The 24,563-nt window shown below is 30.3% G+C and overlaps 1 protein-coding gene across 1 annotated transcript; it reads left to right on the top strand.

Annotated features, from left to right (window-relative positions):
• Positions 1–2,648: 2,648 nt before the first annotated feature.
• On the top strand, positions 2,649–24,465 carry LOC107454224 (protein XRP2). The gene is made up of 10 exons (XM_016071335.4): positions 2,649–2,907; positions 4,827–4,925; positions 6,416–6,533; positions 8,129–8,220; positions 9,597–9,769; positions 13,349–13,452; positions 16,847–16,975; positions 18,699–18,779; positions 20,820–20,913; positions 22,585–24,465. Exons 2-10 carry the CDS (start codon positions 4,843–4,845, stop codon positions 22,764–22,766), a joined length of 1,056 nt encoding a protein of 351 aa, XP_015926821.1. The 5' UTR covers positions 2,649–2,907; positions 4,827–4,842; the 3' UTR covers positions 22,767–24,465.
• Positions 24,466–24,563: the final 98 nt, after the last annotated feature.

Here is a 24,563-nt window from a genome sequence, read left to right as displayed (position 1 = left end):
TTCGAGCTCCCGTTCACACAAACGTGAGTCCAGCGCCCTGCCAATCAGGCTATCCCGGCCACAATCTTTACTAATTATCTTGGAAATTAACCTTACCGTCTAATATCTAAATAGTATAGGCAGCAAAGAGCTTGCAGTGCGCTCTATAGAGCGCACTGTAAGCTCTTTGCTGTAGTGTAGAAAACACCCCCCATTAGTTCAAAACTTATTCTTTAAAATATTATGGTAAACAAGTTGTAATAAGAAATAGTATATATTACCAAAGTAATAAAATCAATGTGAAAGTAAATCAAGCTGTTGCAGGATTTAAAAATTACATTTTAGTTTTTCTGTGAATGTGAAGTAAAACTAGTTTCTTCAAATATCCTTTGAAACCAAGTCGGCATGCATGACCACATGATTGGTATTCCATATTCCCTGGTACACGCCGCGGAGGGAGGCTGACAAACGGAGTTTTCGATTTCACAGCTATGAATTATCACCATCGCCCAGTTGCCCAAAATCAGTAGAATGGTATTAAATGGCATCATTGTTCAAATGGGAGAATTTTGTTCTATTGTAGGTCGTCAGATAATATATATATATATATATATATATATATATATATATATATATATATATATATATATATATATATATATATATATATATATATATATGAATATATAAAGAATAAAACAAAGAAAAATTAAAGACATATGGAAAAAAAGGGGGGAAATAATAAGTAAAAAAATAACAAACAACAGTTTATATAAATAAAAAAAAGGTGGAAATTTTATTTAAAAAACCGGAAAAAAAGATATAATCTTTTCTTCAGCCCACAGGATTATATCCGCAAAACAGAGTACTTTCTGATATTGTATCAATAAAGCCAAAGCAAAATATATTAATACAATAGTGTGAGGAGCACTCAAAAAAATTTTTTATAAAAATAACGACAAATAAAATAGATCACAAAAAGTAAAAATAAGTAAAAATAACATGTAATGAACAGAAAATAAAATAAAATAAAAAGAAAAAACATTATAAAGGGACTATAAAGCGAGTAGCAAAATCAGATCAACTTACATGGACGGAAAATTTTTCAAGAATGATTTAAAAATGTTTTCGCAGGAAGATTACCAGATTGCCATATATATATATATATATATATATATATATATATATATATATATATATATATATATATATATATATATATATATATATATATATATATATATATATATATATATATATATATATATATATATATATATATATATATATATACTATAAGATTCTATGTAGAATCTTAAATATCGGGTAATACTACATAGCATTTTTTTTTGCGCTGCTCAAACTTGTTTCTGCTCGTATATCAATTAGTCAACAACTGTAATGCAATACGTAAAAGAAAGATGTATGTAAAAACATCCTAAATAAAAACCCATTACATGCGTGTTTAAATATAAAAGTATTGTATGTAAACTCGTGCAAAACATGCAATTATTAAAACACTACAATGCGTCTGATAATTTGGTCTAACTATTATGATACACTAATATAATACCTGATATAATAAATATTCTATATTTATAAAATATATCGTCAAATTTATCCTATCGTTTAATTTACATTATGTATCGTCTAATTTAACCATGGAGTCTAGAGTACCGCTTTAGGATCCATGAATTTAACCAATGGATACCCGAACGTAAGCAAGTGCAACCGGTTGCAGTCGTGTAGAAACACTGTAAAGTATCACCTGATAATTAAGATTTTACATGGAATCTCATAGTGCGTCTAATAATTTGGCCACGGACTGAAGACTACACAGATAGCACGAACCCATTCACTAGCTGTATTGTCTACTTTTTTAAAAAGGATGTTGTTGTTGTTGTTCATTTACGTCGCACTAGAGCTGCACAATGGGCTATTGGCGACGGTCTGGGAAACATCCCGGAGGATGATCCGAAGACATGCCATCACAATTTTGATCCTCTGCGGAGGGGATGGCACCCCCGCTTCGGTAGCCCGACGACCTGCGCACGAAGTCGAGCACTTTACGGTAGAACAGTTTAACGAGGACCAATACTGCACACCCTCGGTCCCTACGCAGGCTGATCCAAGTGGTCACCCACCCGCACACTGACCGCAGCCAGTGATGCTTGACTTCGGTGATCTGCTGAGAACCGTGTCTTAACGATCAGTCCACTGCGGGACGGTGTTCTACTAGGAACGGTATCCTTACAATCCACTGCGGGACAAATGAACTAGACATTTTTGCTAGACAATTTTTAAAATTTTTTTTACTGATCATATTCGCCTTCTCTGTCGACGAAGATCAGTGCGTGAGTCGCATGCAGTGAAAATGGCGTTGCGGTAGTTATTTGTGCTTTGCTGACGAATCAGCTGTCCTTAGCGTTCATAGCTGGAATCCGATTGAAAAAAATCCTTCTCAATGAATATGGTTTCTGTTGTCGAGAGCAAAAGAGTACCTGATTTTTTTTTCACCCTTTTTTTATGCAGGAAAATGTATTTGCCAATCAGGTTCTCATATTTCCTCGATCGCGTTTAGAGACGCGTAAACTGTATTAAGTAAGAATGACCCTTAAGTCTGAATAATGCTATTTGCTAAATATGATCTATTGAAATGAAGTGATTTCAATGTAGCAGAAGTCATTTAGTTTCGGATCCACTCATCTTGAAGTGAAGCTAAATTGTTTACCTTTAAAGAGAGTTTTTATTATCGGGATTAAACTTTAAAAATTCTATTTTCTCACATTTTTAGCAAAAATTTTTACTTTTTGTGTGACAATATATGAAATTTCATATTGACTGGTCCGCTATGTGATGTAAACATTTCTGGTTAACCTATAAGAACACACCGGCCATATCCATGTTTTCCTAAATTGTTTAATTTACGTATGTTTTCTCTTTCTTATTCTCGCTACTTATTCCTCATTCTTAATCAACATATTTTTACAGTGGGTAAAGTCTGCTATAATACCTTTATAATTTATTTTGACGACATGTGAAACTATTTGTGTTTATATTAGTCCCCCATTATTTAGTTCAGTGTTTCCCAAACTTATGACTTTTGTGTACCCACTCTAAATTTTTCGTAACGCTGTGTACCAATATTAAAAAATGAATGTATTTTTTGCTTTAAAAATTGTACCGAAGTTAAAAATCACAACTAGCTGTTGACACCACTAATTATTAACTGTTAACTCTGCAAAAAACAGCCAATAGAAAACTACGTAATCTTAAATTTTCATGGCTAGCTTTATTTTTTAATTTTCGTTTGTTGCATGATATTTCATATAAGTACGCGTATCCCTGCTAAACTGTTCCCGTACCCCTAGGGGTACGTGTGCCACACTTTGGGAAATACTGATTTAGTTTTGTAAAATTTTTTATGGCTCATGGGAATATTAAGAAAGTTTTTTGCTATTATTTTGGTTTATTTCTTCTGCCCTGCTTCTTTTAAAATTAGCTTACTATAATTTTCATTTCTTTTTTATTGCTGTTAAAAATTATTTATTCGATAAAATATATAGTCAATTTCTTCTATCTTTTAAATTTCTTTTTTATTGCTGTTAAAAATTATTTATTCGATAAAATACATAGTCATTTTCTTCTATCTCTTAAATTGGGAGTATTTTCGTATTGTTATCTGTTCAGGTCCATTATCTTCGCAAAGGCGTCAAAAGATTTTTGAACTCTCAAAAGTTTTTAAAAAAAGAATTATGGTTTGCCTGGAAGTGGCTAGAAATTATATCTTTAGAGTTAGTCCCCTTCTGTGATGTTTTATAAGGAAAAGATTTAACTGTATTGTGATCTGTGCCAGAATAAATTAAGTTTTAAAATGTGTGGAATACTTGCCTCTAGATGACTATTAGTTATATCCTTCAAATCTGTTCTTCTATGATAGTTTTTAAAATTTCTCATTTGTCACTACCGGTTGTTGCCGAAAATTGATCATTTTTTTTTTTGCATAGATGCTGTCATACCGAAATATGCATAACATACTTCAAACATTTTAAAACAAAACTATTTTCTTATTTAATCCTTTTTCAATGAATAAAACTCATTGATATAATCTCCAATCTTTTTATACCACAATCTTGAATTGAGTGCAGAAGAAAAACAAGGTATGTAGCGTTTTTAAAAATTGCTTAATTTTTCCCTTTGAAAATTAGACTTTTACAATCTTCGTAAAAGCGTGGTTTTCGCATTGTTCTATTAAACGCTTTCGCAATTCATTCGAACACAGTGTATTTCGGCTTACTGTCAGTCCATAGCGTATACAAGCGCCAATCGTTGTACATTTTTGATTAAATGCTTGCGGGTCCGCATGTGCATATAGTGAGGTGGGTTCGGGGAGATTATTTCACTCTCGTTTGCAACTCTGCTGCATTTTGCAAGATGTTCTCCATTTCAGGCTTCATTAGCAGGGAATTTTGGTTGTTTTTCACAAAGTTACGAGTAAAACTTTATAATTCTTATACTAGAAATAATAATTTCTTATTGAAAACTTCATTGTTGTGCAGCAAACTTAGGGACAGGAACTCACTTTTTTGATAGTCAACGAAAAACTAATCTTTTTTTTTTTTTTTTTTAAACTGGGCTTTTCCCACTTCTAGGTAAGATTTTGAACTATTTGATATAAATGTTTTTTTTTTCTCAAAATTTATTACATTACATTGCAAATAATATATATTTTTTCTCTAATCATAATTTGATTCAAAATAGGTCAGTTACTTAGTGAATGTTTTGCATTTTTATTCAATTTATGTAAGATCTTCATTTATTATAGTGATTGGAATTATTTTTAATAGATTCTAAGAGAACGCTATGATGGGGTGCCTGTGCGCTAAAGCAAGCACTTTAAAGATTAAATCATCTGACGTTAAAAAAGAAGGAAAAGCATACTCTTGGTAAAACATTTATTTTATTTTAAAGGGAAATGGGTTTAGCTAAAATATTATTGTTAAAAGAAGTTTTCATAAACTGTTCCATTTACAGCAAACGGCATTGTACACTTTCTTTTAGTAAAATTTCAAGTTTATTGTATCTGGTCTAGTTGCCCACCATTTTTCAAGTTTTTGTTCACTTGTTGATTTATTGTTTGAGCTGCGTTTCATTCAAATGGCAATTGTTCTTTTCTCTAACATTGAAATTTTCAAATATGTCATGACGAAAATGACAAATCGAAATATCAAGAATATTAATTCAATTTAAAAAATAAATATTTTGGGGAATATAAAAGAACATGAGCTATGGAACGAAAAAGACCAATAAAAATTCCAGGTATTACCTATGTTCCGATTTTGATTTTTCAATGAATTTAATTGTTTCATTCAAATTTTTTTCACTTCATTTTTTCGAAATTTTAAAAACCTTTTTCAGTGTATCAACTGAATCCTTAACTTTGTGTTTTGTTAACAATTTTTTTATTTTTTAAATTCGTGTTTATTAAAATTTGTGCTATGATTGCTCAGGGGTTAAGACACCGAGCTATCATTGTGAATGACTGAGGTTTGATCCCCGGCTGGGGCTTGAAGCCCACACAGCTGCAGATGGATTGGTACCAGCTAGTCTGGTAAATATAGTGGTCGGAGCACAATGCTGCCATGTCATTGGTCTAGAAATTATGAAACCTTAACTTCCATGGCCCGCAATAGGCTGTTTTGAGAATTTTTTTTTTATCTTTGCATACGAACAAATATTCTCATTTTACTAATTGTTGATGCTGAAAATTAAGTGATCCATGAGCCCTTGGCAGAATTTTTTCGAATTTTCCGTGACAAACCTCTCTAGCACTAATATCTTTCTGCAAGATACTTTTAATAATGACAAATATTCATGTTACTAACTTAAAGTAACAAAAGCATTGTGTTTATGAACAAAAAACCTATTTTGTTCCAATAAATTGTATTTAATTTTTTTTTTATGGAATATGCAATTTGTTTCATTCTAATAGTATGGGCAATTTTCTTCGTAGGAGAGAAAGTACTAATTTCTTTTTTCACATTTTGTTAATAATTATCACATTAAAAAAAAAGTAAATAAAAATCGAGAAATCCGTTGCAGTAACTAACAAAAAAAAAAGATCGACTTCAAAATCACACAAATCAGACTCTTTATTAATGAATTACTCAAATGCGTGTTTCGTTTTGATATTCGGTTTTTCTAATAAACATCATATTAAGAATATCGGATTTTAAAAACCATGCGAAAATCAATGACTGTTAAAATACAATCGTAACAGTAGGAAACAAAATTTTTTACCCCCTTCCAATCTTTCTGCAAGAAATGTGTAACTTTCTGCGTTAATTTCGCCGAGATTCTGCCACGGGACTTATGAAGTGAAAATTCATGCTAAAAAAGTATTAAATTCATAATTATCTGAGTTTATTTCATTTAGGGATGAGAAGAAAACAGTTAATCCAAAAGATTTCATAATAGAGAATGCAAAAGATGAAACAGTCGTTAGACTACCTGGATCAGTTAAAGGACAACAGTTTATTATTCAAAATTGTGATGTAAGTTCTCTTTTCATTTGTTTAGTTTGAAACATGATTTTTCATAGTCTCTTTTGTCTTAATGTGTAATATTGCTTAGATGAGTTCACATATCTCTAAAATATTATAACTTAGAAATGATTGATTATCTTCCTTGTTAGAAAGATACCGGATATAGTGAGTGCTTATAGTGAGTTTGATCATATCAAACTCAATATACTTAATTAATTATAAATAAATTGAATGTGTAGGAATTAAATTTAATTATGAATGATTTGAATATTTATAACTTATTAATAAATATATGAATTTATTACAATTATGGGGAGGGTTGGTCATGTCTGCCTTACAGTTAATCGTAGTAATATGTTTATTGTTCTAATTTTATAATACAGGGTAATTCAAAATGAATATGGTGATTACAAACAGCTATAACTATTTAATAAAAATAATATATTGATAAGATTAACATAGAATGTAGATAGAACTTCAAAATTTCTTTACGTAAGGTGTATTAAAGCGGAATCCAGCGTATGTGCAAGTACCTTGCAGAATGCATTCTGCACGTTGGGATTTAACAATTGTCATTCTTTTAACACAGTGCAGAGAAGATTTCATCAGCGATGCAATCAATTTCAATCAAAAGAATCAAATTGTTACAATCAAAACAATTGAAATTAAGGAATGCATTTGTAATGTGTTTGCATTGGTGACTGCTCAAATGCTTCAGAATGTATGGCGTGAAATGGACTACCGTCTAGATGGTGTCCATGTGACTGAGGGAGGTCACATAGAAAATCTGTGATGCATGTATACAAAATTTTGAAGTTTCTTCTGTGTAAATTCTATCAATAAATTCTTTTTCATTAAATAGTTATAGCCTTTTGTAATCCCTATATTTATTTCGAATTACCCAGTGTACTCAGGAGCCTGTCCAGGGCTAATTTACTACCGTTTTCCTCTTGGCATTCTCAATATGTGTCCCATCCATTTCTACCATCTTTTATTTATTTTATCATCTATTGTAGCTAGATACAAAAGTGCCACAGGAAAAAAAAATTCATTTCATCTATTCAGATCAGTGTTAAGAAAAAAAAAGAAATTTTCCTTTTTAAATAGTAATCTCATGCACGTAAAGAATCATATTTTTACCTGCAGTCTTTTCACGTACCAAAACCGATTTTTCCATTTCATTAGCTGGAGAAATAGTGTATTGGGGAGAAACATTCCCCCGATTTTGCCCATCTGCTATATCGCCATTGGGTTAAGTAAATGCCTATCATTTGTAACATGAGTGGTATTGGTTTAAAAACTTCATCAAACCATACAGTAGGAAAAGAATTTGATAAATCTTGAACTTTACTAATAGGCTTATGTTTATTATGTATGTTATGAAATACACTTTTAGTTTGTTTAGGTAATAGATTTAGGCCCATGCAGGGAAAAATAAAGTTATTATCAAAGCTACATAATAACAGAAGTTATTTAAAATTCAACCTCACTACTATAAAAAATAATAGTTTTGGTTTAAATTGTTCTTAGAATTTAAGATGAATAATATGATATTTATGATCCCTATTCTTATAGCTTTATTAATTTTCTTCTCAATTTTTCAGAACAGCAATATTTATATATATGACCACATAAATACTATTACAGTGGATGATTGTAATGGTTGTAACATTTTTATTGGACCAACAAAAGGAAGGTAATTAGTAACTTCAGTATTCTTCAGTATTTTAAATAATATATATTGCAATAACTACTATTATTGGTTTCAGACAAATTTCACTTACTCGAACCATGTGTTGCAGAATGATTTAGTGGCCAGTGGGTGCATTTGCATTGAATAAAGAAACAATGTTTGATTATAGAAAAATTTAATAATAGTAAAGCAATTTGATGGTTTACAATAATTTTAGTACTTCCCAATAAGCAATCCGATCCATTGCTTGCCGCTCAAGTAATTACGGAATTATTGTGAGTGATTACAACGCCCTCTGTTGGTCAGGCAGAAAATTGTAGCACTCCCCACCTGAAAACTCTTTTGAATTCACTTACCATAAATTTACATAAAAAAATTATTTCAAGAACAACATTAATTGAAATACAAAATAAAAAAATTTATCTTTAGCAGTAATTTAAAATATGAATGTTCAATAATTAAGATAACAATAAAAAGCAATCAATTATAACATATGCATATTATCAAATATGTGTATATGTATATTTTACACTTTAAAAAGAATATTTTGTTTAAGGGTAAATTACTTACAAGTTGAAGTGAACGCCTTATATATCTCCTTTAAGAGTTTTTAACAAAAGAGGACGAATGTTCCCTTCATAATAGCAGCTTCATATTTAGAGACCATTTCTGGAAAGGGTCCCAAATTTTTCATCCACATTAATTTGCATACGTAACATTCTCCATTAAACTACAAAGAATTCTTAAAATTTTCTATCAAATGATTATCTAATTTTAAAAATATATGTTTTGGAAAGTGAGCACTATTTTGCCCTCAGTTAGAGGTATATTATGAAAGTAATTATGTTTTCACTTTTCAAACTTCAAAGATTTAATTTTTTAAAAAATATGCATTTTTCTAATTAAGTTATGATAAAAATCTAACTCAATTTCTAAAATTTTACCTTTAATCAAAAAAAAAAAAGAAAAGAAAAAAAAACTATCATAATATATGTATATAAAATTTTAAAACTCTATTTAATATTTCTAAATTAAGATAACAGAACTGAAAGTATATTGCACAGAAGCTCAAAATATTGATTTTGAGAAAAATAAATTTAAAGTTTGTAGACTGAATAGATTCAGTGAATATGTGCTTTAGGAAAAGATTCATTTCGAATATCAAAAAAATTTTGTTGTCCAATAATCAGAATAAATTAAATAACATTGATCTGAAACATTCATGAGACCATTAAGCACTACTGCATTTTTTATTTTCTTTAAAATCATTTTATTAATGCCAGACGACGTAAAACATATAAAGATTAACTCCGCATGTTTTTATTAAAAAAAAACTTATGTTATTAGGAACATTAATTTATGATTTTTTACCACTCTAGCGTTTTCTTGAGGGATTGTTCTGAGTGTCGATTTTTAATTGTCTGCCAGCAATTTAGAGCTAGGGACTGTAAAGTTGTGGATGTTTTCTTGTGCTGTGCTACTCAACCTATTATTGAGTCTTGTAGTGATATACGATTTGGTTGCTTTTGTTTCAACTATGCTCATCTGGAAGGTGAGTAAACATTTAAATTATGTTGTAGTGAAAGTTGGCAAATTTTTTTCATGTTTCAGTTCTTGGTGTTTTTAACTGTGAATAAAAGCATTATGTCAAAAAAAAAGCAAAGGAAAAAAAATGGTGCGTAGCATTTTTGAAAAGTGCTTAAAGGTGCTTATTTTTGTTTTTTAAAAGCCCTTAAAGGTGCTTTTTTCATTGAATGTTTTTAAAAAGTGCTTAATTTTCCCGTTTTGAAAATGATATTTTTTCTTTACCTTGTCGATTTTTGCCACATATTATGCAAAAGCTTGCTTTTCTCATTGTTCTATTCAACTTTTTCACAATTCATTCAACCACAATCTATTTCAGCGTACCGTTGGCCCATAGCGTATGAAAGCGCCAATCATTTTACATGTTTGATGAAATACTTGGGAGTCTGCTTGTGCGTCTCCTGAGCTGGGTTTGGAGAGATTATTGTACTCTCATGTGCAACTTGCAAGCAGCATTTTCCTCCTTCTGATATCAAAATGAAAAATCTCTCAAGCATTTTAAATGGCTAATATATTCAAGAAAAGAGTTCTTTATCAGAAACTACTCATTTTATCATGATCATCTAAAGTCTTTGAAAATAATTTTCCATTTTGTTAATGTATATAGTGCTTAAAAATATTTTTTTGTGCTTCAAAAGTACTTAAAGGGTGCTTATTTTTTGGTGAAAGATTTGGCTACGCACCCTGAAAAGTTGTTATTATGTATTTTATAAATATTAAATTTTTAAATCGTGAATTGCGTGCAATAAAATATGAATCTTGTACAGTCTAATAAATATTTAAAAAATATTTTGAAAAAAATATCCCCTTAGGTCACTCCTATCATACCATTATTCTTCAGACCATAGACATTGTTATTCAAACCTCCAATAAGTTTCCATGATAATAAGCTATTTCAATTATACTCATTATTATTATGCTCATCTGGAAGGTGAGTAAACATTTAAATTATGTTGTAATGCAAGTTGGCAAGTATTTGACATGTTTCAGTTTTTGATGTTTTTAACTGGGAATAATTAAGTCAAAAGCTCTGTGTCAAAAACCAAAGAAAAATGTAATTATGTATTTTTATAAATATTAGTATTCAAATTTTAAAATGAAAATTGCATACAATTAAATATAAATCTTGTAGAATTTAATAAATATTTAAAATATATTTTGAAAAAATGTCCCCCCTGGTCACTTTTATCTTATTATTATTCTTCAGACAATAAACATTGTTATTCAGACCTCCAATAAGTTTCCAGGATAATAACAGGGTTGCCACTTCACGGGGAGAACAGGGAAAACCCGGAAAATACAGGGAATTTAAAAATTACCTAAAATAACAGGGAAAATGCTAGGAATTTCGAGTTTTTCTTTAGAAATTGGGAAAATACAGGGAATTTTGTTTCTTATTTTCATCTTTTAAAAAGTGGTGACTACTCAAAGGGCAATCTATGGGATATTTAAGGATGATATTTCAGCCATATTAAACTTTTTTGTTCACTATAGTATTATTTCTTTTAAGTACGCACAGCTGCTCCTTTTAACAGCAATTATAACTAGTATAGTTATCCCCCCAACACAGCTCATACAAGAGCACATTGTGTATTTCCTCTTAATATATTGTGTACAATATGTACAGAAAAAATACTGGGAATTTTTCTTCCAAATTTGAGTGGTAACCCTAAATAAGTTATTTCAATTATTAGAGTAGTATAGTCGCACCTCGATCCATTGTTTCTTCGTCTTTTGTGATTCTGTATGCATTGTACAATCCTGCCGCAAATGCTATTTTTATGTTAATAAAACTCTTTAGATCAATATTAAAATTAGTTATGCTGGCATCTATCGTTCAAAAATTCTACTGAAAAAATAAATAAAATGAAGTTACTTCATTTTGAGATGAAAAACAGTAACTCCTGATACTAATGGTGAAAAAAATGTGGATTTGTTACAATTTGGGGGAAATGAGCCAGTTGTCCCGTTAGATGTTTATCAATCAATTAATGAGAATGTTAAATCTTGTGGTGTTGTCAGTTCAACAAGTGATAACACGGGCCGAAGAAGTGCGAAGTGATTCCTAGGAACACAGCGAAACAGTGTATTCACACAACATTGCAGACAATAGGTAGCAATCTGTCTTAAATGTCAAAAATTTTTTATCTAAGAATTATTAGAATTAATATTATTAGAATAAATGATTAGAATAAATTATTAGAAAAGAGGGTTCAAACCAAAATTCAAACTATTTTAAATAAATAAATGTTTATTCTTCATAGTGTGTAGCGTTTTTAAAAAGTGCTTAAAGGTGCTTATTTTTAATTTTGATTTTCTAAAAGCCCTTAAAGGTGCTTTCTTTATTGAGTGTTTTTAAAAAGTGTTTAATTTTCCCTTTTCGAAAATTAGATTTTTTTTGTTACCATGTTTCACATTGTTCTATTCAACGTTTTCACAATTCATTCAAACAATGCATGCGTCTGTCCGTAGCTTATTAAAGCGCCGCTCATTTTACATGTTTGATGAAATACTTGCAGGTCCGCATGTGCATATACTGAGCTGGGTTCAGTGAGATTCTTGCATTCTTATGTGCAACTCAGCTACATTTTGCTAGATATTCTCAATTTCAGGCTTTATTTTCCACCCTCTGTAATCGAACCGAGAAATCTCTCGATCTTTTTATGGTGTTTAATATAATCATGAAAAGAGTTCTTTGTCAAAAACTAGTTATTTTATCATGATCATGTAAAGGCTTTGAAAATTATTTTGCTTTTTAATAATGTATATAGTGCCTAAAAATATTTTTAGTACTTGAAAAATACTTAAAAGGTGCTTATTTTTTGTTGAGAGATTTGGCTATGCCCCCTGTTCTTCTTTCTTTCCATGGTAAATATTTTTGTAGTGAATTTTTTGATTTTAATAATTTTTTTTCATTTAAATTTTTTATACTTATTGTAAATGTATTGAATCCATTAGTTAGTTATTACATTTAATTCATTTTGAAGATATTAATTAGCATTTTTGACCCGCATCCATCGTCAGCAATGAATGGTCCCGCGAGAAACAATCAATTAAAGTTCTAATGTATTATCAACTTGTGGAGAAAAAGAACTCATTACTTTATATATAGAATATATTTCCTCTTTAAAAAAAACTCTGAGACATGTTTCTTAACGTTTTTTTAACATAATGATGCAATTTATTAATTACAGTTATTAAAAACAATTATTACACTTTATTATAAAGTAAGATTCTGCAGAGCCTTATGCATGCTTAGGGCTCTTAAGAGTTTTTCCAAGTGTAAAAAAGGCAATGATTAAAATTTTGCAACTGTAATTATTGTATTTGTTTTGAAAATTTAAAAATCAAGGAATTAATAATTTAAATAATTACTAAATTAATTAAATGTCAATTAAATAAGGGAAGCATATTCAATATACTTAAGGGATTTATTGAGGATTGCACCTCAGGATATTTTAAAATTGATGATTGACCTTTTTTAGAATAGTTTAAAATTGAAATATTGTGCTGCTCCTTGAACCTTTTATGTATATTTATTTCACAGAACAGTTCAAGAATGCTTGCCTCAGCATCTTCAACAACAATTGGAGCAATATACATGATTTCACTCCTGCTGAAGGGGAAAGGAACTGGACGCTCCTTCCAAAGGTTTTTCTCTTTCATTAAGATTAGACGTACAGTTGAACCTCACTAACGGGATACCGCTGAACCTGAAATATCGTTTTACATTAAACACGTGTTTGGGCCTCGTGAGTCAGCAATAAATTATTGTTGTATTTTGCATGAAATTTTCAAGCTGATTATTGCTTAACATGAAAGGAAACTGGATACAGCACAGATAAAAAATTGTTCGGTATGGTAGTATAGTATGTTATAATACTCCTGGATCAAGTATTTGGAGAAATTTGCCTTCGGAGAGGACTTTTTGATAGAACTATCCCGCATTTGCGTTACATGGCAAATAAGACTGCGAGAACCTCCCACGGTTAGCCTCACGACAAGGGGACTCTAACCCATGATCCATCTACCACTAAGGATTTTTCAAGTCAGCACTATGGTCAGTGCAAGCCGGATGTGGAATTCGTATCAACCAGCCATCGCTGGGATTCAAACCCAGTTCATCTCATTGGAAGGTGAATGCTCTATCACCTTAGTCATCGCAGCTCTGACTGAGTTTTTTTAATTTTATTTCATCATTTTATATCCCTTGTTGAACAACTACTAATGTTCAACTTGTCGCCTTATAATTTTGAACCCAATCCAGAAAACAGGGAAACTCCTGGATCAGTACTCCCAGAGGTATGATTTGTTATTGTAACATGGAGGACTATGTAACTCGAAAAATTTAGCGTGCATCAGTCACCTTTTACTGCACGAGGAGTCTTTGGCCGGCGAAGATCGAACCCACAACCTCTTGGGCATGGGCCCAGTACCCTACCAACATGCTATCCCGGCCCCTGACCGAGTTGTTGTAATGAATAATGAGTAAAATCCCAATCAATCGTTTTTAGGAATGCTTTTTCTATTTTCTTCCTTTGTTAGAAGTGTCAGAATAGTTAAAATAAAATAGTTTAATAAAGTAGTTATAACTTTTAAGCCTATTTTAATTTGCTTGGTTCATAATAGAATTGTTTGCTTACATTAATGTAGTACAGTAGGGAACCGATTATCCGGAACGATCGGGACCATCGCTATTCCGAATAACTGATTTTTCCGGTTTTCGGAATCGCTACAAGAAGCCCTTTTTTTATTGTTAAACCCAACTAAAAAAAAAAAGTCTTTGGAAATAATCTTAAAAAGAAGAAAAAATTATGAAGTAATACACTAATGATTATTTCCAAAATGATGGTAAGGTAAACATCTTTCAAAAAAGAACGAAAAATCCTGAAATCTTATGAGGAAAAACAAATTTTTAAAAAAAAAATGGCGGAAAAATTTATCGAATTTTGTTCCGGTTTTTTGGTTTTCCGGTTTTCTGATTTCCGGATAACGGGTTCTGTACTGCACATAACATGCATTAATAGTGCAAAATAAGTTTTCATGATGCATCGGATAAAACAAAGTTCGGGTAACACGAAATAATTATGACAGTCCTGCTGATTTCGCTTTAACGAGGTTCGACTGTGCAGACCACTAAAAATGCATTTGATACATTCTATATAAAAAATATACTTATGTATGTTCACTTTTTCATTAATCTTTGTAAATATTGAAACTTTTACAATGATACCAACTGCTTGGCTTTCTGAAATTGTTTTTATAAAGTGAGGGATCATTAAGGAAAAAAGCTGCAAATATTTATCCATATTTACAAAGGTTCACCACGAGATAGTAGGGCAAAGTAGCATTTATACGAACTTTTGAATTACTTATATGTAGTGGCAGGCAATTCTGAAACAAAAATCATATATTAATACATGAAGTTTACTACCACTAGGAAAATATTTTCTACAAAGAGCATCCCGGCATTTATGCCTAACATGGCATTAAGCAATACATTGTAATGTGCTTGTTCTAAATTACTTGAAGACATATACCTGGTCTGTACTTTTATTTTGTAACTGTCGTCGAACAGCCGACCCAGCTTTGAGTTTACGACTACTAATGTTCAACTCCGTAGCCCTGTAATTTTGAACCAGTCCAGAAGACAAGGGACTCCTGGAACAGTACCCCCAGAGGTATGATTTGTTATGGGGACATGGAGGACTTTGTGACTCGGCAGATTTAATGAGACATTTTTTGCTAATGAGGTTTTAATTAGTTTCAAATTCACGACTTTCGAATAGTAATTTAATTTGGATAAAAAAATTTGGTTAAAAAGTAATAATGTGTATAATTATTTTAAAGTCATTTTTTTGTAATTTTTTTTTAAAAGTATATTTCTGTTTTTTTATGTCCTTATATTTTTCTTAGAATAATATAAAAATTAGATGAATTGTTAAGAACAGAGGGGAAGAACAAGCTTTTAATCAGAATATCTATTCTAAATTTATGTGTAAGGTGCAAAAAAAGAATATTTAACAGTGTCTTGTCCTTTGATCTCTAATCCTTTTTTTTTTTCTAAATTTAACTCTGAGGTTTTTTCTACGACAGAAAACTAGTTTATCCCTTCTTATTCAATGTGAAAATAGTGCGCAAGAAGGAGCAATGTACTTTATTTTCCATTTTGGAGTGTGTACTCTTCAATGCTTGTTGAATTAAACAGAAACTGAACTAGATGGAGCTGAATTAAAAATTGAATGTTTCAATTGTGTGAATGCCAACATTAAGTTAGTATTTCTTCATACAAATGCCTTATTTGAATAACTCCACTTATTAAAAAAATGGTGCAAACATCTCTTTCATATTCATACTAGGTGTTTCAATTCTAATTTGTAATCTTTTACTCTAGTATGCACAAGAGAAAGGGTCATTCACAGATTGTGTAAGCACCTAGGGAAAAAGGGGTTTGTGATTTGCCTAATTTTTGCTTGCAAAGACATGTCAATGCTTAAGTAAGATCTGAAAATCTCCTTGTTTTTAAAACTTTCTAAAAAAAAACAGAGAGACAAACGTAACAAAGAATGATAGAATGTAAAAATTCCATATTTATATAAAAAGTTGAATCATGAGAGAAAAAAGTAAAGAAAGAAATTCTTTGAAGAATTTCAGAGAGTAGGATTTTTAATCACAGAAAGAGAACACAAAAGATTTGTAAAGAATATACTGCTTAAAATTTTAAAAGGTGAATTAAAACATGAATTTTGTTTTATACAAAGTTCCATTTTTTATTTGAATTTAATCCTAATATTAGAAGTCAGAAAATTAAAGCAAAAACCAGGGATGGGTGCAATTTTCTTACTTAAGCTTTGAAGGGGTTAATGGGGGTCTTTTTTAAAAAAAAAGGAGGAGAGAGAGTTCAGAATTGACAAAACATGCGTATGCAATATTTGAATGGCCCCCAACTCAAATCGAATAATATAAGGAAAATAATGCACTCTTTGTATTTCAAAATCAGCAAAAGTTGAATTATTTAAGCAAGGAAATGTTAATAATTTTTCAGGATGCTCGTATTGAGGATTTTTTCCCATTGCCCTCCCCTGAAAAGTTAGGAGACTTACAAGTGATGACTGACCCACAAAGTAGTTTGGTTCCCCAGACTCAGGGTTGTTTACAGAGGTTATCCATGCAGGTAATGTATCGTATCATTTTTGAACTAAAACTTTTTAAAACACCCAGTTGAGAAACCTAATGCTACACAAAATTTCTCATTAATTTGCTTAAAGCTGTTCTTTTATGAATCGCAATTCTAATTATCTTTATTGTTGTCTGGTCCATGGATGAAGGTTGTACACTAGATGCCATTAAAGGTACAGTTAACTGCAGCTGCCAGCTCTGGCACTTTGGAGCTATAATCTCCTGAAGTAGCAGCATACTGAGCCTTAAAACATTTGCAGTAAAAATTGGGCATTTAAAGATATGTGTAGTATATCGATGATTACAAAAATACAATTCCAATTCACTAGTATCTAAGACATGTTAACTCGATTCTTTTGGGGTACCTTGTTATAGATGAAGGTTGACAATGTTGATTACTACCATTTGTGACCCGGACGTGATGTGAACACGCCTACCTTGACAGAAACTTCCACTTTGATTTGAATACGCTTTCTTTGATGGAGGGTTCACGGTGAACGGTTGACTTGTGACTGTGACATTGTCCACCTCCTTGCGCTGTTGCTACTCAGTCTCAATCACACACAACATATTCACTTGACTGCTAAAGGCAACATAGGAGCGACCACAACCGTGAACTTAATAAAGCTCTCACGATCAGCACTCAAAAAGTATGTTGATCTTATTACAGTTCTCCTGGCTTCGCTCAAAACAGCAATGAATCAACTAGTGGTATCCCGTTCATTGAATTATATCACAAATAAAATTCTGGTGGTGGAGTACTGTATTGTATCTACCGTTACAAAAATACAATTCAAATTCACTAGTATATAACACATGTTAACTCGATTCTGCGTTGGGGTACCTTTTCATAGATGAAAGTTGACATTGTCAATAACTACGATACCCACAATATGTTTTTGTGTTAGTTGGGAATCTGGGCAGTTCTTGCAGTTGATCTTGTATTAGCAGGATTGATTTTCGTGCCCCTATAATATTTTGTCCTTAGTCTGGTTAATGTAGACGTAACATCTTTAAGACAATCGAAATTTGTGATCAGTGGTTTCCTGAGGGACCTGTTAATTCTGCGTTTGGCTACTGCATTTGCATCAGTGAAGGTGATGTCTTTATTGGATTGCCTGTTGCCACAGGGTTCTTTGGCCAAAATAGCACCACATTCGTTGCCCTCTATATTTACAAGTTTTATTATTAAAATAAAGTAATAAAAACTATTCAATTAATTACTCCTATAATTAGATGTTTAAATTCTGGCGTGAGCAAACCTAAATTCAATTTATTTAAGCAGGAAAGATATTTTGTTTAAAATATATATTGTCTTTGTCGACTGCAGTTGTCATTACCATAACAGACACCATATGCTCGCCATTAAAAGTCAAGCGCTATAAATTATTTTATTTCAATCGTGCTTGAATACATTTTGTTGAATGGGTAAAATTTTCAAAACTGTATATTTTAATTAAATGTTTCGAAAGCAAGTGTATTACTCAAAAAAGTTTTGTCTTTGATTTTTTTGACAAAAATAATTTTATGTTAACTGCAGGAAGAACGTAGTAAGTAGAGATATTTTTTGTGTGTCATTATTACGCAATTTTTTTTTCAACAACTTGTCAAATCTCTAAACGATAATGCATCATCCAACATCATGAGTACTGCTATTCATTAGTTTCTATTTCATAATATAGCAAAACATTAGTTGTTTAATGAAGTACTGTTTTCAGTATTGCCTTGTTGTGTTCTTTGCTGATGGTCATGCGCAAAACCGAGCCCTCTCCCTAATTAAAGAATTGGAGCAAACTGACGTAAGTTTTTTTTATGCAATTTTGTATTTTCTTCATTTCTTCTCTATCCATGTTAAAGTGTTAGCAGTGGTTGAAATTAGCACGCTACTAGTAGCGAAATTATCGCTGTTCTTTTCCGCAATGTGCTACTTTTTGAAAAAGAACTAGTGTTCCAGGTATCCGCTTATCTGGAAAGTCATGAGAAATTATGGAAAGTCATGAATTTTGGTATTGAAAAAAATTTGTCATAATTTTAAGTATTTTTTTTAAAAAAATCTGCGAAAGTCATGGATTTAGTCTCCGAAAAATCTAATTTTTAAATTGGAATTTACCCCCCTCCCCAATTTCATGGTGCTCCAAATATCTGAATTTGTAGCAAAATCCCCATTCATAGTCATATTTTATTTAAATATAAAATGTCTTTATCCTGTTCTTTTAAAATTATGGTGCTCTTTAAAAAAATGAAAGTGAATTATCTTTTAAACTTCCATGATTTCAATTTTTTTTAATCTGTTTATTATTTATTATTTTTTTATTTAATCAATTTAAAATTCTAGTTTAGGCTTTTTATATTACACTGACTTTTAAGAAGAAATAAAACATGTTTAAATAACTACATATATCTGACTGTATTATTTAGTTGTTTGGTTTTGTATTTTTTTTTAGTTATTTTATTGCTTCAACTCTTTTTATTCTTGTTTTTTAAGTTTAAAATCAATAAGTATGAAGATGCAAAGTATAACTTTGGTTATAGTACCTATTATTTCAATTAATGCTATTGTAATGTTTTTTTAAATTTATTGTTGTGTTTTTGTCGGAGAAAATTGTAACTTCTGTAAGTCATGAAAAATTCTTAGAATTATTCAAGAAAAGTCATGGATTTGAAAATCTAAAATGTAACAGATACTCTGAGTGTAGTGAGTTTTGCGATACAAAAAAATAGTTTGTAGCGATTCCTGACAACTTAACGTTACTTTAGTTAGTATACAAACTTTTAACATTACTAATGTTACCTGCCAAGTCTCCTATTTTTTAACGAAGACTCCTGTATTTTACGACTATCCCCTATTTACCCATACATTCTCAAATTTCTCCGTATTTGTTAAAGAAATTTTTAAAAAATAATAATTTGGGCGATAAAATATCCACTGATGGCAAAAATACTTCTCTTATTTCTTAACAGATGGTGCTACTGCCATTACTGATGTTTAGTGTTAATAGTTTAAGTAATTATATGTAATGTATAAGATTTATGTACATATTTTTTACTTAGCTAAATGTTAATGCCTGTATTATTTTCAATTTTGAATTTCTCTTTTTGACTTACATGATTATGCATGATGTATCAAATTTTTACTCTTAGCCTAAAAATGCAGCTAGTAAAATCTCCATTATTTTATTTCTCCAATGTTGGCAGGTATGCGTTAGTTTAGCAAAGAAACAAGATTCAAATGCAACTAATTTTGCATATCTAATTCATACAAATCTTTGCTGGTCCATCAAAGGACGTAATGACTATGCATCATATGACTGAGCATTATTAAGAATTATGCATTTCTAATATTTAAATTATCCATAACAAATAATAACTAATTTATCACTTTGGTCACACCTTTAAATGCGAATGTACACCCATAAAACATAAATGAAATGAAAGATAATATATTTTTTTGTTTGTTATTTTTTGTGTATTTTAATTGTTTGTGGGAATAAAAGAGCATTAAACACTTAGTAAAACTGGAAATAGTTAATTTCCTAACCTTTCTTTAATTAAATATTTGTTGTTGAGAAAAACATAAAAAATAGAAGGTTAAAATGACAAATTCATAACAAATGGTTTAACAAACATGAATAATTTCTAATATTTAATAATTTCTCATGTTTAAATAAGCAATTTTTTTTTAAAATTCAAAACCATTTTAAACATAGGTATTAATTAAGCTCCCCAGCATAGTTCACTTCTTAAAATAGTAGCTACATCTTGAAGTCACTACATTTAAAAAAAAAAAATGTTGTAGTTAACTACAAAAATAAGTTAGGTAACTTTTTTCTCTATTTTAGTGCATCTTACTTCGAACTAAAGAACTTTTACTCGAAGATGATGCCGCAGAAAGAATATTTGGCTCAAATGCGTACAACACTGTTGTCAAAAGAGGTAAGATCATAACCTTTCTCCACCTTATCCATGGTGCGTAGTGTTTTTAAAAAGTTCTTAAAGGTGCTTGTTTTCGTTTTTAAAGGCCCTTAAATGTGCTTTTTTTAATGGGGCATTTTTAAAAAGTGCTTAAATTTCCCTTTTTGAAAAGGAAATTCTTTCTCTTTACCATGTCGATTTTCGCTGTGCATTACGCAAAAGCGTGGTTTTCACATTGTTCTATTTAATGTTTTCACAATTCATTCAACTGCAATGCATTTTGACGTGCCGTCGGTCCGTAACGTATGATAGCGTCAATCATGTTACATGTATGATGTGGAACTTGGGAGTGGCTACTAAGCTGGGTTTGGTGAGATTCTTTGTGATATTATGTTCCACTATCCTTTGCATGTGTGAGATTGATTCTTTGAGATTTTGTAGAGTCAGATTCTATGAGATTCTACATGTATTCTGTTCTACGACTTTTTTTTCCGTATGAGATTATGTGTCTTGATATTTTATTCATATGAGACCATGTTTCGCAATATTTTATCTTTGGGACATTATATTCCATAATATTCAGTCCAACTGAGATTCTACATGCCAATATTCAGCCCTGCATTATATTTTCCATATGAGATTATATGTTTCACAATATTTTTTTTCGTGTAAGACTGTTTCACAATATTTATTTTTGGTTGTGCGAAATTCGGTACCATAAAATTTTGTCCAAGTAAGATTCTGCAGGACTTTATTTTATTCTACGAAATTGTTCACGTATGAGATTGTTTTAAGATATTTTTTCCTGTGAGACTATGTTTCCCAATATTTTATCTTTTCGAAATCATATTTTAAAATATTCTATCCAAGCGAGATTCTACACGCTAGTATTCTGCTCTACGAATTTTTTCCATATGAGATTATGTTTCACAATATTTATTTTTAGCCGTGCTAGATTCTGTACCATAATACTTTGTACAAGTAAGATTCTGCACGATTTTATTTTATTCTACGATATTTTTTCCACATGAGATTATTTCACAATATTTTTTTTCCTGTGAGACTATGTTTCACAATATTTTATCTTTGTGAAATATTTTCACATAATACTTGTCCATATGAGATTTTGCACAACAATATTTTGGTCCCATTTTGTCTCTTAATTAAATTCTATTCCTTGCTATTTTGCCTGTGTGGAATGCTGTCCAACACCTCCTAGAAGAAAGAAGGCCTCAGCACGGATCAATTTAGTAGTCTGACGTAACGAACATAAACTGCACAGTGGGTGAATATAAGAAAGATGTTACTACGTTTGGACTACTAAAGGACCAAATTTCTTGTTTATGGTAACCCGTGCTGAGGCCTTCTCTTTTCTAGGAGGTGATGTGCTGTCTCAATGGGTTCTATCTGCAGAATTCTATCATACAAAGTTTGATCAGATATCCCATTACTATTTCTCCTTGTATTTTTGGCAATAATCTTTTCTGCAGAAACAAAATGTTATTAAAAATGTCAATTACAAATGAATAAAAAATACTATCACATTGTATCATATCTGGGTGTTACATTTTGGATAGTTGTAAAAATACTCTTCTCTGTGTTGTTTTTCCAAATGTGGAGGATAATCAAAGTTTACTGGTTAGTACATAATCAAAATTCTTCTTAATTTTTCATATCTTTTAATTCTTTTAGGTCCAGTAATTGGTCTGGAATATAATGGTAATGATTGTATGATGCTGTGCTTAGAAACCGCTAAGAATATTGCCACATCTACTGGTTGTACTGGCCTGGTATATGTGAGCACTTGTCCCAAAGTAGCTCGAAAGCAGATTGAGAATTTTTTTAGTCATGCTGATGTCCAATTAAGCCAATGAAAAATGCACAATTTTGTACAACACAATTATAACAAACACAGTACAGGGCCTTTATGTGTTTTATATATTTATGTATAACTCCACTGCATTTATAGCTCAGTATAAACATGTTAAAAGAATAATTTATATTGATAAACTCACAGTTTTAATTTAAGTTACATTTTTAATATATTCAACATTTTATAGTCTATATTTATAAAAGTTTTGATAGGATACCAGAGCACTCATTTTTAAAAGTGTTATCTTTATTGAAATCTAAACTATTGAATAACGATTGTTCGTATAGAGGTGCAAATCTATTAAAAATTTGTTGCAATAAAATTTTGAATAATTATTAAAATTATGAAAATTATATATTTATTAGCTGTTAGCAGAAACTATAGATAACTTATTCCGATCATCAAATATGTCATGATGAAAAACCATTCTTTCTTCTATATTCATCTTTTAAATAAGATCTGATGTGCTATTAGTAAACTATTGGACCATTATTAATGATTTAGATATTATTAAAATTGGTGACCAAATATGTCAGATCATGTCATTTTTAGAGCTTTGAGACAAAATTTATTTGCAGTTTTAGTTTAAATTGTCCATAACTTATAACTATACATATAACTTCTTTTTATTTAAAAAAAATTCTACACTAAAGAGGTTAGAAATGATTTTAATGGCTTGAATATGAACTTTTAATCTTTTCTCAAACTCATTGAACAATTAGGCTAATAATCCAACATTTTACTCTCTCTCTCTTTCCCATGCTATTATTTCTAGCAAGTTTGATTTTAAAATTTTAATACTAAAAAACTAGTTCAAAATCCATCGGCAAATCTTTTTTTTTTCTTAAAAAAATATTTACTATTTTTAGTTTCAGGAACTTTTTTTTCTTCTTTGGTCTGGAATAAATGGTTATGATATTTGATTTATTAACATTGTAAAGTTCAAGTATTTAAACTTGTTTTGTAATAATTATTTCCTAATTCCATATTTTTTATTAAAATATCGTTATATATGCAATTAGTACTTTTGAGAATGAATACTGTATCTAAGATGACTTTTTTTTTCTTTGTTTTTATTTAAGAATGTAAACTAAAAGAATATCGAAAAAGTTGGTATATTTCTTCCCTTAAAAAACAGGCCCTGTAACAAATGCAGAAAATGTTACAAATGATTTCGCTTCAGATTTTGAAAGAAAAAAAAACGTATTGCAAAGATTATTTTATTCATTTTTATGATACAGGGTTGCCACTCCACAGGGAGAATAGGAAAAACCTGGAAAATACAGGGAATTAAAAAATCACCTAAAATAAGAGGGAAAATACAGGGAATTTTGAGTTTTTCTTTACAAACAGGGAATTTGTTTCTTATTTTAGTCTTTTGAAAAATGATGACCACTCAAATGGCAATCTATGGGATATTTAAGGATATTTCAGCTATACTAAACTATTTCATTTACTGTGGCATTATTTAAATATGTTCAACTGTTCCTTTTTTTCAGCAGTTAAAAATAGTACAGTTAGCCTAATATAGCTCACACACGAGTACAGTAATTGTGTTTCCTCTTAATTTATTGTGTATACTATGTACAGGGAAAACACAGGGAATTTTTTTTTCCCTGATTTAAGTGGCAACCTTGTTAAGGTAGTTGAGGTAATAAAAATATGCATGCTTTGTGAAACTTTCATTGTAGCACAATTTTTTTATTTTTTATTTTTTTTTAAATTGCAAAGCATTTTTTAAGCTTTAATCGAGTGCTGCCATTATTTTTATTTGTTAAATAGAATAATTTTTAGCATT

This window comes from Parasteatoda tepidariorum, chromosome 4 (genome assembly GCF_982258835.1).
Source record: "Parasteatoda tepidariorum strain Cologne lab strain chromosome 4, Ptep-v5.0, whole genome shotgun sequence".
NCBI lineage: Eukaryota > Metazoa > Arthropoda > Arachnida > Araneae > Theridiidae > Parasteatoda > Parasteatoda tepidariorum.
Note: the sequence above shows the minus strand (reverse complement) of the source record. Positions and strands in the feature narration are given on the sequence as shown.